The following is a 16,254-nucleotide window of genomic DNA, read 5'->3' as shown; positions in this document are numbered from 1 at the left end:
GGATGGGAAATTGAAACCTTGGGTGGTGAATTCAAAAAGGAATTTCCTAAGGAAAAAAAAAAGAATCAGAGAACTTGAGGAAGTATAAGAAGACACAAGCTCATGCATTTGTACCCGTCGGGCTCAGGCCTCCGAAGGCCAGCAACAGCTGAGGAAGCTAGGAGAGCTCTGGGCGCCCAATGAGTGAGGGAGGCTGCTTTGGGGACTTTGTGCACAGAGGCCAGCACATTCCATAGCTGAAGTTTGAATGGCTGAGAAAAATAAGACTTTGACTTGGAAATATGCATTTCCCCCCTCAGGTCCAACTTCCAAGGGTTGTGAGGGAACTAACATTTAGCTGGGATGTAAAAATAGGGTGAACTTGCCAGAAAAAGCAGTGCCAGTCCCAAGATCATTTCTGGGGGTGAGGATTCCCATTGTTTATGTACTTTAGTGGCAAATCTTGGGAAAATCCTGGAAGACTGATTCTCTGCCCTGACACCTCCCAGCAGCTTCTTGGTAAATCACTCAACTTGAGGGTATCACCCGCGATGACTTTCTCCCCTTCTGCCTTCAGAGGCTGTGTTCCCCATTTTTTCAGACCCCCCATTAGATATGGGATATCCATTTTTACAGTGGTATTGCTTTCTGATACCACTGTAAAAATTATTCAGTGCTTTTCAAAAGTCATCTCTGATATGTATAGCTGATTCACTTTGTTATAAAGCAGAAACTAACACACCATTGTAAAGCAATTATACTCCAATAAAGATGTTAACCAAAAAAAAATGTCATCTCTGTGACTAATGGGAGGAGAGACTGTTTCTGAGACATGCTGTTTCTGACCAGGAAAAGAGGACAGTTCAAGGAGATGAGGGAGAAGGAGCTGCAACAGCCTAACCCCTTATTTCTAACCCCATAAGCATCCAGAAGCTTGGGAGAGCTGGACTTGTCCTATCTACCATATGCTCCATGAATCTCCACCCCATAGGCACTGGTGAGGACATCTGAGCTTGGTGGGTTCCCGTGGAGCAGTTTGGCAGGAGTGATACCACATTTCATTCATACTTGTATTTTTTTCCAACCTACTGTTCAGACCTCCAATGCTTGGATGTTTCCTGTCCTAACTGTTCCAGACAAGAGGAAACCCATATTTACATTCTCAACATACTGCATTAAAATAAAATCTCACTCCTTGGATAGTACCTTGTAACAACAAAATGAGGAAATCTTCATATGAGGATTCAGGGCCTGGATTAATATTTTGCAGCCCTGAATGTCTGCTCAGGAGAGATGCATAGAAATCATCTATTTCACCCCTTTGTCTGACTGATAGGGGAATTTTAGCCCATGGAAGTTAGACCATGACCCAGCAAGGTCAAAGATCCTTGGCGTCTGCTTCATGAGCAAATTGTTTTTATTTTCCCCACTAAACCACAGCATCTTAGATAAAACTCTACTACTGGCAAATGAGAAAAAGAGAATCTCTGTTTTTCTTTTTTCCCCTAGTGTAGTGTTTCTTATTCTCAGTTCTTATTTCTTTTTTCTGGAATCAGGAGAGAAATTAGAAACCTCCTTCAGGCTGGATATGGCCAGCTTAAATAGCAGTAGCCACAACAGAAAGCCACAAACAGTAGCTCCAGACGTGGAAGCTTATTGGTTAAACTGGCCCTCACCTAGGTACCCAGGTGGGAACCATCTCAGAGGGGCCTCTCTGGCTTCCAGCCCTTTCTCTCCTTTCTTTTTCTGGCCTCTTCTTTCTGATCCAACTTTTTTGGATTTATTCAGCTCAGTGAGACCATGGTGGCTGCCCCAGAGTCCTGTGGGAATTTGGAGCCAAGCAGTCAGGGAAATGACTCACCATTTTCACCTGGCCTCCATCCTCATCTCCTCCCCTGAAACCTTGCCTGGGGGCTCCCATAGCCCACCCATACCGGAGGCCCGGGCAGGGAAGGATTTCTGGTCAGAGATGCTTCTCTTGCTGCCGTGAGGGTAAGCCAAGCCCTCCTTTCCAGCCTTCTCAGAGAGGGAAGCCAAAGAACCAATCTGAGGACAGGCAAAAAGAAAATGAGGAACTCAGCTGCTGAAATGCAAACACGATCTACTGAGTTATCTGTGCTGGGTACCAATGGAGAGGAGGGAGCAGTGGTGTGGAAAATACAAAATAGTGGCTAATCCCCCAACATTTTATATTTGCCTTAGGAATCGAGCAGGTGCCTTTGCCCCCTTCCATCAAGTTTACCATCCTCATTCTTTTGCTTCAACCAATTTTATTTTTTCCGAAGTGTAAAGTGACTGGTAGTGTCCCCAAAGCCAGCTAGGAGAAAGAGTTTTAAAATTTGCTGTAAATAATTCCCCCATCCCGCTTGTTTCTCTCCATAATTCTCATTGCTCTTCAAATGCCGAGACATTTTTTTCCACACCAGACCGAACTGGGTTTATTGCCTGATTGTGCCTAGTATAAGATCTGCCCTAGGTTTCCCTGCCTTTCTCTGTGATGTTGTCATAGGAAAATTACTCTCACAATGTGATGCTCTCATAAAGCTCCTCTTTTTAAATTTTTTTAAGGTAAAATTCACATAACGTAGAACTCACCGTTTTTAAGTATGCAATTCAGTGGCATTTAGTACATTCACAGTGTTGTTCAACCATCATTCTGATCTAAAACATTTTCATCCCCCCAAAACGAAACCCTATACCCATTAAGCAGCCACTCCCCATTCTCCCCCTCACCCCCAGTCCCCAACAACTGTTAATGTGTTTTCTGTTTCTATAGATTACCTGTTCTGGATATTTCACGTAAATGGAATCGTACAATATGTACCCTTTCTTGTCTGGCCCTTTTACTTAGCATAATGTTTTCAAGGTTCATCCATGTTGTAGCATGTATCAGGATTTTGTTCCTTTTTTATGACTGAATAATACTCCATTGTATGGATATACCACACTTTGTTTATCCGTTCATTCATTGGCTGACATTTGGGTTGTTTCTGCCTTTGGCTATTGTGAATAGTGCTGTGAACATTTGTGTACAAGTTTTTGTTTGAACGCCTGTTTTCAGTTCTTTTAAGTATATCCTTAGGGAGTAGAATTGCTGGGTCATCGGGTAATTCTGTGTTTAACTTTTTGAGAACCCATCAAACTGTCATTCAGAGTGGCTGCACCATTTTACATTCCCTCCAGCCATGTAGGAGGGTCCCAATTTCTCCATGTCCTTGCCAGCACTTGCTCTCCATCTTTCTGAGCATAGCCATCCTAGTGGGTATAAAGCAGTATCTCACTGTGACCCCCTAGGGTTTTGCACCAAGCACTTCCTATGTGCCAGGTGCTGTGAGGCAGGTGCAGTCGTGAGCAACACAGATCCTGCCCCTTCTCTCCTGTTGCCAATGAGTCCAGACATCCATTATTCATTACAAGTCATAGTGAAGAAAAAGAAGCTGGCCTTTTCCTAGAGTATTTCAGTTCTGTGCATTAGCTGAATTGAATATAGTTATCAGCACGGCCCATGTTGCTGAGTTTTGATGCCCCTTTTTTCAGCAGTTAATTACGGGAAGACCTTGATATCCCCTTACACTGAGCTTACAAGACACATTTTAATTGGCTTCTGCTGCCACAAAGATACCTTTGAGTGACACCTCACTAATGGCCACTGACCCCATACATCTGAGTACATGACCTGGTGAGGACTACCCAGTTGTTCAGGACCCGCGGCTTGTACACCTTTAGAAGACAAGCCTATGTGACACTAGGGAAGGCCAGGCCCAGGAAAGGCTGATTAAAATCTGTGCAATTTGCCACTTGCCTGGAGCAGAGAGAGCCATTTCCCTGGATGTGCCTCACCCCTGCTCAAGAAGCACTAAGTTGTCCCAGCCTGGTCAGGAGACTGCCCATCAGTCCCAATAGGTGACCTGGAATTGTAGCATCTCCTTAGGGTGTAGATCCCTTCCCATTATCCCCAGAAACTGGAGCTAAAATCAGCCTGGTTTCTCCAATGATCCTAAAAGTCAAGTGGCCTAGGGCTCCCAGGGAATCTAATTCAGAGACACACAGGGGAGGTGAAGGGACCCTATTGACTGCACTGCCCTCACCTCCCATCTTCTGGGTCAGAATGCTTGCAGGCCAATGACAGCAACTGGGTCCCCGCGACATATGCCAAGACCAAATCTTGACTTTTCTCACCAGCCTCTTTCTATCCGAATATGAATGAGTTAAGTCCACACAGTCACTTTATAGGCTCCCCATCCTTGCACTTTGAAAGTCAGGGAGAGGTGGGATAGCATGGAGGGTGAGACCTAAGTTGCCCTGATCAGGAAGACAGGTGTGAACCTGACTCTCCGATCTATTAGCTGAGTTGCCTTGAAGATGCTACATAACCTCTCTGAACCTTGGTTTCCTCCTGTGTTTACAGCTAGTCCTACTGCTGTGAAATAAGTGCTTTAATGGAAGGATGACCAAAGGGTCAGGAGGTTTTGGAGAGAGTGGTTCATTTTGCCTGAGTTTGCAGAGGAAGGTTTCATAGAGGATGTGGCCTCTGAGGAGGGCCTTGATGGAGGGGAAGGGATTCCCCAAACGGAGGAGAGGGAAAGGACCACCAAAGTGAGTACGTGGTACTCTCCCATGGTGCATAGCGAGGGTGAACAATGCCATGCTAAGGAGTCTGGGCCATTTACAGAGAAGTAGCATCACCTGCAGTCATTATGGGTGTAGACAGATCTGGGTCCAAAGCCGAGCTTAGAGATGAAACTCTTGATGCCTCACTTGCCTTTTCTGTAAAATAGGGGTGGTGTTATTGTGAGACCCAACTGAGAGAAGATATTGAAGATGCTCAGCTCAATACTTAATGCCTACTAAATGTGAGTAGGTACTACGTGCGGTGATTATTGTGGTTGTGTTGTTGTAACAGTTACAGCATAAGGCCGCAGGGAGTTGTTCAAGGTTTGTGTGCAGATTAAGGAATGTTAAGATGAAGAAATCATACACCATAGATGATGGTGTGGCATTTGATTAGTTTAGGTGCTCAATACATACTTGATTGGTTATTAATTGCAAATGGCCACGAAGAAATGGGGTTAAATTTTGTAATTACCCTTCTTAGTGGTTCACGCCTATGGGAGTTGTAAATATGGGCCTGTATTGACATCATTGTCCTGGTAAGAGAAAAATTTGTATTGTCTTCCATACAGGGTTTTGATGGCTTCTTGTCTTTCAATCTCATATCAGCTGGAGAAGTGCAAAAAGCACGTGAGTCTGAACTGCTGCCCTCAGTCCAGAAAGAATATATTGAATATCTCAATAATAGATTCTTTGGTCTGGGATGGAGGAAGAAGGGATAAAAGGATAGGCTCAAATCACAGCAGGATCTGAGTAAGATGAGCAGGAACTTTCTCTTAAAAAATCTCATAAGAAATTGACCTCAGGCCCCATAACTTGAGAGCTGAAAGAGCCCTTTGAGATTATGTAAGACGAATTCTTATATTTAATATTATTTATTTCAAAGCAAAGAAAATTAAGCAAGGCCACAAATACATTTTCAGAGTGCATACATTTCATAACTTTCATACTCAAAACTTCCTTTCGGGCTAAATGTTATTATCTCCATTTTACAGACAAAGAAACTGAGACTTGGGGGCATGGATGGTGCATAGTCTGTTCAGGCTGCTGTAGCAAAATACCGGAAACTGGGTGGCTTACAAACAGCAGAAGTGTGTTTCTCACAGTTCTAGAGGCTAGGACATCCAAGATCAAGGTGCCGGCAGATTCTGTGTGTGCTGAGGGCCTGCCTCCTAAACAGCTGTCTTTTTGCTATGATGGAAGGGGCAAGGGAGCACTTTTTTTAGGGCCTCTTTTATAAAGACATTAATCCCATTCATGAGGGCTCTGCCTTCATGACCTACTCACTTTGGGGGATAGGCTTCAACGTATGAATTTGGGGAAGATACAGACATTCAGTCTATAGTATTCTGCCCCTGATCCCCTCCAAATTCATGTCCTTCTCACGTGCTAAATACGTTCATTCCATCCCAATAGACCCACACTCGGTCCAGCCTCAACTTAAAAGTCTCAAGTCCAAAGTCTCATCTAAATATCACCTAAATCAGATATGGGTGGGACTCGAGCTATGATTCATTCTGAGACAAAAGCTGTGAACCTGTGAAATCAAATATATGTGTGTTTCCAAAACACAATGGTGGGACAGGTATAGGCCAGATGGTCCCATTCCAAAAGAAAGAAATAGGACAGAAGAAAGGAGTGGCAAGTCCCAAGCAAGGCCAGAACCTTAAGACTCCAGAATAATCTTCTTTGACCCCATGTTCTGCCCTCCAGGCCCACGGGGGCAGGTGTGAATCACATCAATCACATGGCCAGAAATTTACAGGAGCCCTCATCTTCCATTTTATAAAAAATGGGTAGCAAATGTTGAGAGTTGGAAATGTGACTAAATTCAAGGAAGTCTTAAATTTCTACATGAGAGATCCATGGGGTTTTTTTTAAAGGGAAACGAAGATCTTTCAAGGTCTTAGGAGGCTGTCCCTGCCCTCCTGTGATGCAGGCTCACTGTTTGGGAGAGACCCTTGACTTCAGACCAGAGTAGTGGTGCTTACCATCCCATATTTGAATGAAAACCAGTGTCCAACCTGGGCTCCGGTGCCTGCAGCCGCTTCAGTATCAGAAAAAATACTCTTCTCCGGCTGTGCTTATGGGTCATATTCTCACAGCTGGAATCATTTACCCCTAGAGTCCAAATGAAAAATTTCCAAAATGCCCATGAGGGTGAAAAAATGTTAAAACTCACTACAGTTTGTGCTGGTTGATTTAAAAAGAAGTAAAACACAGAGATATGGGAGATAACTTTCAGGCTTGTTAACAAAAGCACATTTCGTCTTTCCAGTTTCTCACTCCCTCTCCCCGCTGCCAGGGAGGAACCCCAGATGGTTATCACTCAAGAGTGTAACTAGGGAAACCACAAACCCACCCCCCATCGCTATGGAGACAGCCTTTTATTTGTTTGGCCTCTGAGTATTCATGACATCAGCAAGGATGCCTCTTACAAAGAAATTTTAATTCCCAATGAGGAAGGTTAAGAATCACATCAGAACATTTCAGCCACTTTGAAGGCCCCCACCAGTCCAGTTGCAGGTGTGTTTGTAAAGCGACAGCCCATTTTACAGTAACTGCAGTGAGGAGCTTGTTAGAGATGATATAACTGAAAGCCAAGTTTGTGAATCAACAGACATTTTAAGGTTTAGCGACATTGGTGAAGGGATGATGTGCTGAGAATAAATGTTTCCAACAGAGTTATACACTAAGGTGCAAAACCATCAGGTTTACCTGGGACGGAAGAGTTTCCCAGGATTGGTCTCAGAAGTTTCAGTGCTAAAACGGGGGAAGTTCTGGGCCAACCTTGGCAAGTTGGACATCCTAGCTATAAAGTCCTTTGGTCCTCATATCAGGTTGACACAAGAAAGGCTGGATTTGAGGCATGCCTCAAAACATGAGAGCACATTTTGCAAACAATAACCAAACTTCCTCAGTCCCTTGGTCTAAAAGTTGCTGAGAAAAGAAATTCTCTCATTGTGAATATGGAGTATCTTCGTTTGATTTGCTTTTTGTTTGCTTGGTTTTTGTTGTTGTTGTTTTATCTAGAAAAGCCAGAAATTTGTTTCTGAAACTTGTCCGGAATAAATGAGAGCTCAGCTTCTTCCCAACAACTGTCCTTCCTGCTGAATTAATTTGCAGGGATTTCTAACACCCCCCCACACATTTTTCTGCACAAATTCATTTGCCAAATCCCCGACAAACCGGAAACTATGTAAACACAGAAGTGGAGTTATTGATATTTCCCAGTGATGTGTAAAACACGCCTTTATTCTCCAAGGTCTGGCGTGCCGCTTTGGTGCTAATCCATCATCTGTGTTTGCATTATTGCAGAGCTGGCTTTCAGGAGCATCTACTGGAGTGGATGCAGTTATTCTCCTGCTGAGAAGTTGCATATGTCAAACAGCAGTATGATATATACTGTATAAAAAGTATTATGCTGGCCATGTGGCAAAGTATGCATAACGACGCTTGGTAAAACAGATCCATGCTTCAATTTTTAACTAAGTTCTAGGCAGGATGCTCTGATCAGAGACCTTAGTTAACCTAGGACTCTGTCCTTTGCAAAGTAGATTTGGTTGGTTGAAGTTTGGGAATGCTAACAATCACTTAATTACCTAAATATCTCTGTAAGTATAACTGATGCAGGCATGTTAAATTTCAGAGATCAATATCACTTTCTTTACCTATCTTATAATATGTGTTTTCATTTACATGCATATAATAGGGAGATAGTACATGTAATTATTATGTAGGAAAAATAGGCATAAAGTTGTCAGTTCTATAGACAAGAATCTTTACCTATCTTATAATATGCGTTTTCATTTACATGCATATAATAGGGAGATAGTACATGTAATTATTATGTAGGAAAAATAGGCATAAAGTTGTCAGTTCTACAGACAAGAATCTTTGTGGATACATAAATAATTCATGGATCAGTAAACATATCTATATGCAGTTGTTCTTAGGTCTGGTGGGCAAGTGTACAAAATGTGCAAAATAATAGATTCACCTCTTTTTGCTCATTTGAGATGTTTTAATGTGGAATTACAGTAGCTCCTTAATGATGAGAGATAGTGACAATTCATTAGCAGACTGTGGCTTGGATCAAGTGTTTGATTTGCCTACAAAGTGTGACCAGTACTCAATTATATGAAGAGTATGCATTTCTTTTGAACACAATTTTTTTTCCTTTTGCCAGTTAAAATAACCTTGAGCTTTATTTTGTTTCTTTTGAAGACCCCAGCCAGCAGAAGACAAATGCTTCTATAATTTGTTCTTCAATAATGATTTTTTTAGAATGTTAAACTGTCATATAAAGCAACCTTCAGAAACACTACTAGATTTCTTGTTTTCTCCTTAAAGGACAGTTGGCTAACAGGAAGAAACGGAATAGCAGGTCAAGGCTACTTCATGTTTTGTCTTCTGGCTTGTTTTAAGAAAGCAGGTTATTTTTTTCCCAGGTTTTTGTTTTTTTGTTTTTTTTTCATAGTTGCAACATTCTATTTCTCCTCGGTGCAGAAAAAGAAATACACTTTGAATATGTTTAGGTTGGAACATATCTATTTCATCAAAAACAAATTCAAATTAGTTTAGTTTTTAGGATTCTCTTATACCTTTTAAGATAACTGAGATATAAAACCACAGGTGGTAACCTTCCAAATATTTTCAAAGGATTTCTCACACTTCATTCTATACCCCGGTACCTAATCAGTGTGAACATCTAATAATACTCAGTTGCTCTTATAGGTTCATTAATTGTTGGATTCCGAGACCATAGACTTGCTTTGAATTTCTAGTAAGGCTTCCCTTGTGAATTTCATGCAGAAGCCCTTCCACTTATTTTGCGCATTTCGTGTAGATCGTTTTGCTCGGAAATTAGCAAACTGCTTAACTCCAACGGGTGCTGAGCTTTAGCTACTTCCCCCATTTAGCATTAGGAGGACTGCAGCTAGAGTCGCTGCAGTCCTATAGCAAAACACTGCAGCTGAATTTTGGGCCCAGAGTGACAGTGCCCTGAGGCTAAGTTTACCGATCCATGGGCTGAGATGCTTGGGACCCACAGAACATCAGGATGAGAAGTGAGCATCTGGGTAGGTGTACCCTGGTATGTAGACCTTGCATCTAGATAGCTAGTTGGGAATTCTTCTTTTCTTCCAGCTCTCTAAAGCCTATTTCTGGAGCTTTCTCTTTTCAAGGTATTCCTCACGGAGTCTCAAATGCATCACTGAAATCATGAAATTTTCTTTCTTCTCTTGTTGTTGTGCGGTGGTGGTTGGGAGATAGATAGATGCCTCTTGGTACTGTAATCAGTTTTTTTTAAAACCCCTTTTTAAGATGTGCTTCTTTTCATTTTTGAACTGCAAAAATATGTCTATCTTGCTTCAATGATGAAATTTGAAATTGTGATGGAAAGAGATGAATTGTGATAATATTATGCTTACAAATGGGAATTCTTACAAAAGCACTATCTCCCTGTCCGCTGTTTGTGGAGATTATTTTAAGTCCTCACTCACGCTGACTTTCCTTTCTGACTTGTTTATATTCTCAGAGTATGAAAATACGGTAGTCAGAAAGCTCCTCTCGGGGAGTCTGCATTTAGTTCTTGTTGGAGGATTCCTTTCTAAATGGACTCTGGTATCCTTTTAGCGCTCACATTGTTTGCCGAAATCTGAGCTGCCCAGGGAAATTAGAGCAGTTAATTTAATATCATGAACGTTTGGGGGCTTCTCGCCTTATTCACAGGCAGGAGAGTGTAAATCACATTGAGTATTCTGTATAAAGTAAGAGGACAATAAAAGTCGCCTCCAAAAAATAAACAGCCAACCTTTCCTCCATCCACTGCCTTCCTGCTCCCCACCTTCACTCTGCGCCCATGGAAATCTCCCTTTCTTCCAAGCGACCTTCCCACATGCTGGCTTGCAGAGATCTGTGTGGCAGAAAGGCGGCCCCCCATGTGCTCGTGAAGGGAATGCTCCGTCATTATTGTTAGTGCCGGGGCCATAGGGCCACAGCCAGGACAGTGTTGCTCGTGGCTTAGAGCTTTCTTCCATATATTTTGAGCCCAGCCCTGTCACACTTGCTCTAGAAGGAGTCATTCTGCAGCCATATGTGACCAGCTGTGAAGTCCCTGGCGCTAGGCAAGGCATGGGGGTAGGTTATTTCTTGGGCAAGAAGAAAAGATTCAGTAGCAGTACAAAACACACTTCTTACTGCCAAGGAAAAATAGAAAGAGAGCTACCAGGCACTTTCAGATGGCAGAGTTCTGAGTGCTCCCGTTTCCGAGTTCCTTTTGCACCTGCCTCCTGAGAAACAGTGTGTGGAGCGGGCAGTGGGCTTTTTTGATTTGTTTTTAAGAGGATCTTTGCATGAGTCTTTTCAAAGGCACAATATCGACCTTTGACTTGAGAGCTTAGAGCATACGTCGTCGGCAGCCTTCACCCACCCCCAGAAGCAAACTGCTTAGTCAAATGCTTTGGCCTGAGCTCTGGAAGGTTCTCTATGTGCCTATTTCACTTCTCTCCCAACACCCACAGAAAGATGCTGGGTTTGCTTTTATTTCACCTCCCCTCTCCTGTGCTTCAGGACTCACTTGTGTGTGTCTGAGATGTAATTTTGAAAGAAAATGAAAACTTGTCGGACCCACGTGTGTTTTTACTTTGTTTTAGGGACCTAGATTATTTGCAGGAAGTATCAGAATTGATTGCAGACAATTAATGAGCGTTTCACGAACACTCTGACGCTCAGTGCCATGGAGATGTAATAGCTGGGAAGTGAAGTAACTCGGGTTTTTGTCTCCTGACAGGACCCTCGCAGGCCTTTACCCCTGTAGACTTCTGATGATGAATGATGCGTCTTGGGAAGGACTCTGACCACCAAGGCGGGGATACTGTTTATCTGTAGCTCGAATGAAAGGAGACAATCTTGGTTATATTAAATGTCTTCTAGAAAAGCACACTTCAGCATAAATATTTTAAAATTTGATACATTTCATGTGTTCCAAAATACTCTATAAAATACACCCACAGAGATGCTTATATTAAAGCTTGGTTTTCCCCATTATTCATGAAGAACTAGGTGTTGACTTGTGCCACCCCCTGAAACTATTTAAACATCACGTAATTGATAACGTACTAGAGATCTCTGCTTTTAGCCTTAAAATGAGCAGGGTCCTTTCAGAGACTCTGTCCCCACTGCTCTATATCCTGAGTGGCAGGACCCTGATGGGAGACTGACTAGTGGATTTTTTAAAATCTCTTGCACATCTCCTTCCCCCCCTACCCTTTTTAATTTCTTTCTACCACTTCATTTTTTCTCTTCTTTCTGTGAGTTTCTTCTCCCCTGCAAGTTACATACTTTTCATGTAAAAGTCTGTGCATTTAGAGTATCCTATTTGGTTTCTGGTGCACTCATAAAGAAAAGGAATGGAAAACGCTTCACAAATCTGGCAAATAAATAATATTCTAATAGCCAGGACCTCTCTAAGATGTCTGCACAAAAGCAGGTGCACCACAGACTGCCATCTCTACGCACTACCCCAGACTTCCCAATTGGATGATTTAGGTACTTTTCTACTTAGGCGGATGGTACCAGTTTTGCCGAATTCAGCATGTTCAATGAACAATTTCTTGGAGCCAAAAGCCAGCTCCACTACATTTCTGCTTGGTAAGGTTTGGTGGCCTTGGCGTGGAGCAAGGGTTGTTGATTCACTGGCACTTAAACGATGATAAATCTAGAAGTTGGGCAGTGGTAGCAGGCTGCCTTAACAGAACCTTTGCGGGGAATCAGCGGCCCCAGCGCTTACAGGAGCTCTACAGAAAGGCCACTCAGTAAACTCTCGTTAAGGGAAGAATTCAGGGTAGCAGGAGCTACTCTGAGATCCCGTGTGAGTTGGCGTCAGCAAGGACTTTGAACGCTAGATGTAGAATTTGTCAACCTACGGAGTGCTTCTGCTTCTTTTTTGTTGTTGTTGTTTTGTTTTGTTTTTTTTGCTCCTGCTTCTTGAGATACCCATTTCCTGCCTATTCTGTAATCCTAAACACCTAGTGTGTTGTATCGGGAGCGTCTTTTGAGATGATTCCATTCCGCGTGAGACCGCGGCAGAGCCCGTCTGCTGTGATGCACTCCATCACTCTGATTCTACGTGTTTCATTCCTGCGTATTTATGCAATCCTGCATCTATATATTTTTTCAGTGATAATAGGATTTTAATTGTAATTCCACCTTCCTTCAGCAGAATATAAAATGCTCCAAGAGGGCTACCAAAGGCAGCTTTGACATATCTTCTGCAGAGAGTTGTCTTGGAATAGATTAGCACGAGTTTCAAGTGAAAATTCCAGCATCAGGAGAAGCCTCCACCTGAGAGGGGCTGATTTTGTCTGAGACAAAAGAAAGAAAAAGGAGTCTAGGAGGGAGTTTTTCAACACAGTCACACTTCTTTCTTTCTTTTTTTTTTTTCTTTTTCTTTTTTTTTATCGGAGTATAATCGCTTTACAATATTTTTTTCCAGTCACACTTTTCTCTTGGCCCCCAGCATAAATTATATTTTGTGTGTGTTCCGCACACAAAATATAAGACAGCCTGGTGATAATAACCATTTTCTGTATAACATCTTTTTTTAAAATTAAATTATATATATATATAAAATAGATGATATTTAAGTTGGGGTGTGGTCATGGTAAATCTTCTGACCTACACGTCAGGCATTTGAGATAGTGGAATCTATTTGTTATCCTTCAACTAGAATAACCTCAGTCCCCAGCTGGAATGTATATTAGTCAAGGCATCTTTTTAAAAGACATGATTTCCGTGCTCATAAGATCGAAAGGGACATAAGAAAAAAAGGTCCTGAAATAGGTGCATTTAATTCTCCCCAATTTAAATTTAAGTGGTATATCTTTAAGGCAATAATGATAGTCCTTTTTTTCCCCCATCCGGAACGCTTCCATGAATGAATTTCTTTAATGTTGATGATGCTTGGTGCAGTTTGAGGGAATCTGTATTTAGTCAGAAAATACTTCAATAGAATGACCTACCAGATGGGCCCCATAACAAAGCACGGAGGCATCAAACCACCACAGACATTTGGTGCTTAGAATAATAAAAAGACTGTAAAATTAGATTAGTTGAGTCTAATTTGGAATTGGTATATTCCCCATGCACCCTCGCTGCTCTTGGGCAGATAAAGCCTTGAGATTTAGCACTGTGTCAGAGCAGAAGACCGCAACTTCCAGTAAAAGGGAGACAGGGAGAGGGAGAGAGGGAAAAAAAAAAGCATTCTGGGAGGTCACGGAGGGCAGAGCAGTGACCTCCAATGATTTACAGGCCTTTAGCTTAATGAAATTGTTTCAGTGACATGACGGTAAGAGCTCGTAATGGATTGGATGCCCTAATGTAATGAAATTACTCCCTTCTGCCTAAAAAAAAAAATGCGCAATTAATATTTACTGAGACCTGACAGCCTTTGGTGCGCTCGTCTGTGTAGTTCCCTCAGACAGTCAGAGAGGAGAGACAGCAGCGTGGCAGACAGGCTGGCTCTGCACGAGCTCCTGGCGGGGACGAGCAGAGCCGGCGAGGGTGGAGGGGCAGGCGCTCGGGGGACCAGGGACACCCGGCCCAGACTGCCCAGCTCCTCAGCACGGCCCCCACTCAGCCTTTATGCTCTTCCCTTGCTTTTCCACAGGCAACTAGACAACAACCGCATCAGCTGCATTGAAGATGGAGCCTTCCGAGCGCTGCGTGATTTAGAGATCCTGTGAGTTGATTTTGCGATCGCTGCCTTGTGTGCGTGTGCGTGCGTGTGTGTGTCCGGGTGAGGAGGAGAGAGGGGGAGTGTGTGTGCCTGGGGGGTCCGTGTGGATGCATTTCTGTGTCTTCTGCTGCAGTGCTATTAAAATTGGGAACTGGGAGATCCCTCCGGCTCACCTTGGCCAAAGTGTTTGCAGGCAGCAAAGTGGGATTTCTCTCCTCCCACAAACTGGGGTTACTGCTAATTAAGTCTCAAATGAGTCCTTTCTCCCCCGATGCTCCCACGGTATTTGTTGCTGGGTGAAACAGATGGGCTGGAGTAGACCCCCAGCGCCTGCCAGAGCAATCAGGGAGGGTCTGAGTGTGGGCTTACTTACGGAGAGGCAGGTTACAGGTCTGGGAGGTGAGAAAGGGGTAGCATCAGGGGGTCGGCTGGAATTACCCAGAATCAGAAAGGGACTTTAGCATAGGACCAGGGGGAATGCCAAACAGCCTGGTAAAGTCCAGTCATTGCTGTTGCACTTGGGATCACATCTCAGGATTAAATCCAAACTTTAAGCAGTAACCTTAAAGTGACAAGGTCTGGGGGGAAGATGAGAGGAGATGGACCCCTCCCCAGAAGACCACCCTGCACACCTTGTCTAGGAAAAATGTGTAGCTGCCCTTCTGTGTTCTGAATTTTCAGATGGGTCCAGCTAAGGACACCTGATTTCCAGGGGGAAAGTCGGCTAGGAGGCATCCTGGGGTCATTCAAACTGAAATTGAATTGTGTAAGAAAACATTTTCATTGTTCTCCCCTATGCCCCAGCTACACTTCCAGCTGTGCCTGATTTGGGGAAACCTGGAGAGGAAGGCAGTACAGCCTAGCAGAACTTGCTTCTGGAGACGTGCGGTTCAGTCCCAACTCAGCCCCTCAGTTAGCTGTGTGACCTTGGGCAAGTCCCTTCTGTGTTTGGACCCTCAGCTTCTCATTTGAAAAATGAAGGGGACAGTTGCTTTATCTCGGGGGTGACTTCCCCTTTCCAAGTTCTGTAACTGCTTGCTTCTAAAAATAATTCTGATGCTACAGTTCTAGCCAGAATGATAAGCATAGGATGTGTTGAGCATCCCCCTGAAAATTAAATAAATAAATAAATTACGTAGTCACCAGGTTACATATCTCTGACTTCCAGAAGAATGAATAGATGTCAAACAAATGAAAGACCAGGTACATTAAAATGTCCCTTTGTCCATAAAGGAAGGTCCTCCTTCCACCATCCTTTTCACCTGGCCCCGCAGACAGTAGCAGTGGGTTGGAGACATCCTCTTCACGTTGTGTGAGAGGAAGGTGATTCCAAGAGGAATCACGGGAAATCAAAGAGGATGCTGATGCTGCAAGCTGCTGGAAATCGGATGAAAACCGAGAATTCCCGGTACAGAAAAGGCAGGACCCACAGCCAGAGAGGTCAGGTTGTCATTCCTAAGATGGATGGTCTCTCCTCACCCAAACTCTGACCCCGGAACCGGCACCAAATGCGTGTCTGCTAGGGAGAGGATGCCAGCCCAAATTTAGTAACCCAGGACTCCTCTTAGCAAGAGGCTGGAGCTGAGAAGGGTAGGCTCGATTTTCCCTGCCTGAAAAAAAAAAGCCTCTGTAGAAAGGGCTGCTAGGAGCATATCACCTTCTTCTTGAGAAGGATGAGAAAATTCTCTGGGAAGAGACCAGGAAATGGAAGTCACCAGCTGCCACAAAACAGCTGTGACCACCTGACAGCCCACATGTTAGTTCTCTCGACTCGGAGTGGTGTCATCTCGCCTCACCAGGAAGGCTGTCTGCGGGGTGAGGGAAGGGCTGTACAGTCAGGCATGCCTGGGTGTGGAATCCCGAATGTGGTGGCACTTTGGCCAAGCTACTCCACCTCTCTGAGTCTGTTTCTTTAACTTTAAGAG

At 43.5% G+C, this 16,254-nt stretch overlaps 1 protein-coding gene across 4 annotated transcripts in view; it reads left to right on the top strand.

The window, feature by feature from the left end:
* The window catches only part of SLIT3 (slit guidance ligand 3), a 617,656-nt gene that overhangs the window by 430,787 nt on the left and 170,615 nt on the right, over window positions 1-16,254 (top strand). For all 4 annotated transcript variants that reach the window (XM_061189924.1, XM_061189921.1, XM_061189922.1 and 1 more), the window contains exon 6: window positions 14,261-14,332. In XM_061189924.1, coding sequence (XP_061045907.1) covers window positions 14,261-14,332 — 72 coding nt within the window. The remainder of the gene's footprint in view (window positions 1-14,260; window positions 14,333-16,254) is intronic.

This window comes from Eubalaena glacialis, chromosome 4 (genome assembly GCF_028564815.1).
Source record: "Eubalaena glacialis isolate mEubGla1 chromosome 4, mEubGla1.1.hap2.+ XY, whole genome shotgun sequence".
Lineage (NCBI taxonomy): Eukaryota > Metazoa > Chordata > Mammalia > Artiodactyla > Balaenidae > Eubalaena > Eubalaena glacialis.
This window is presented reverse-complemented; position numbering and strand designations above follow the sequence as displayed.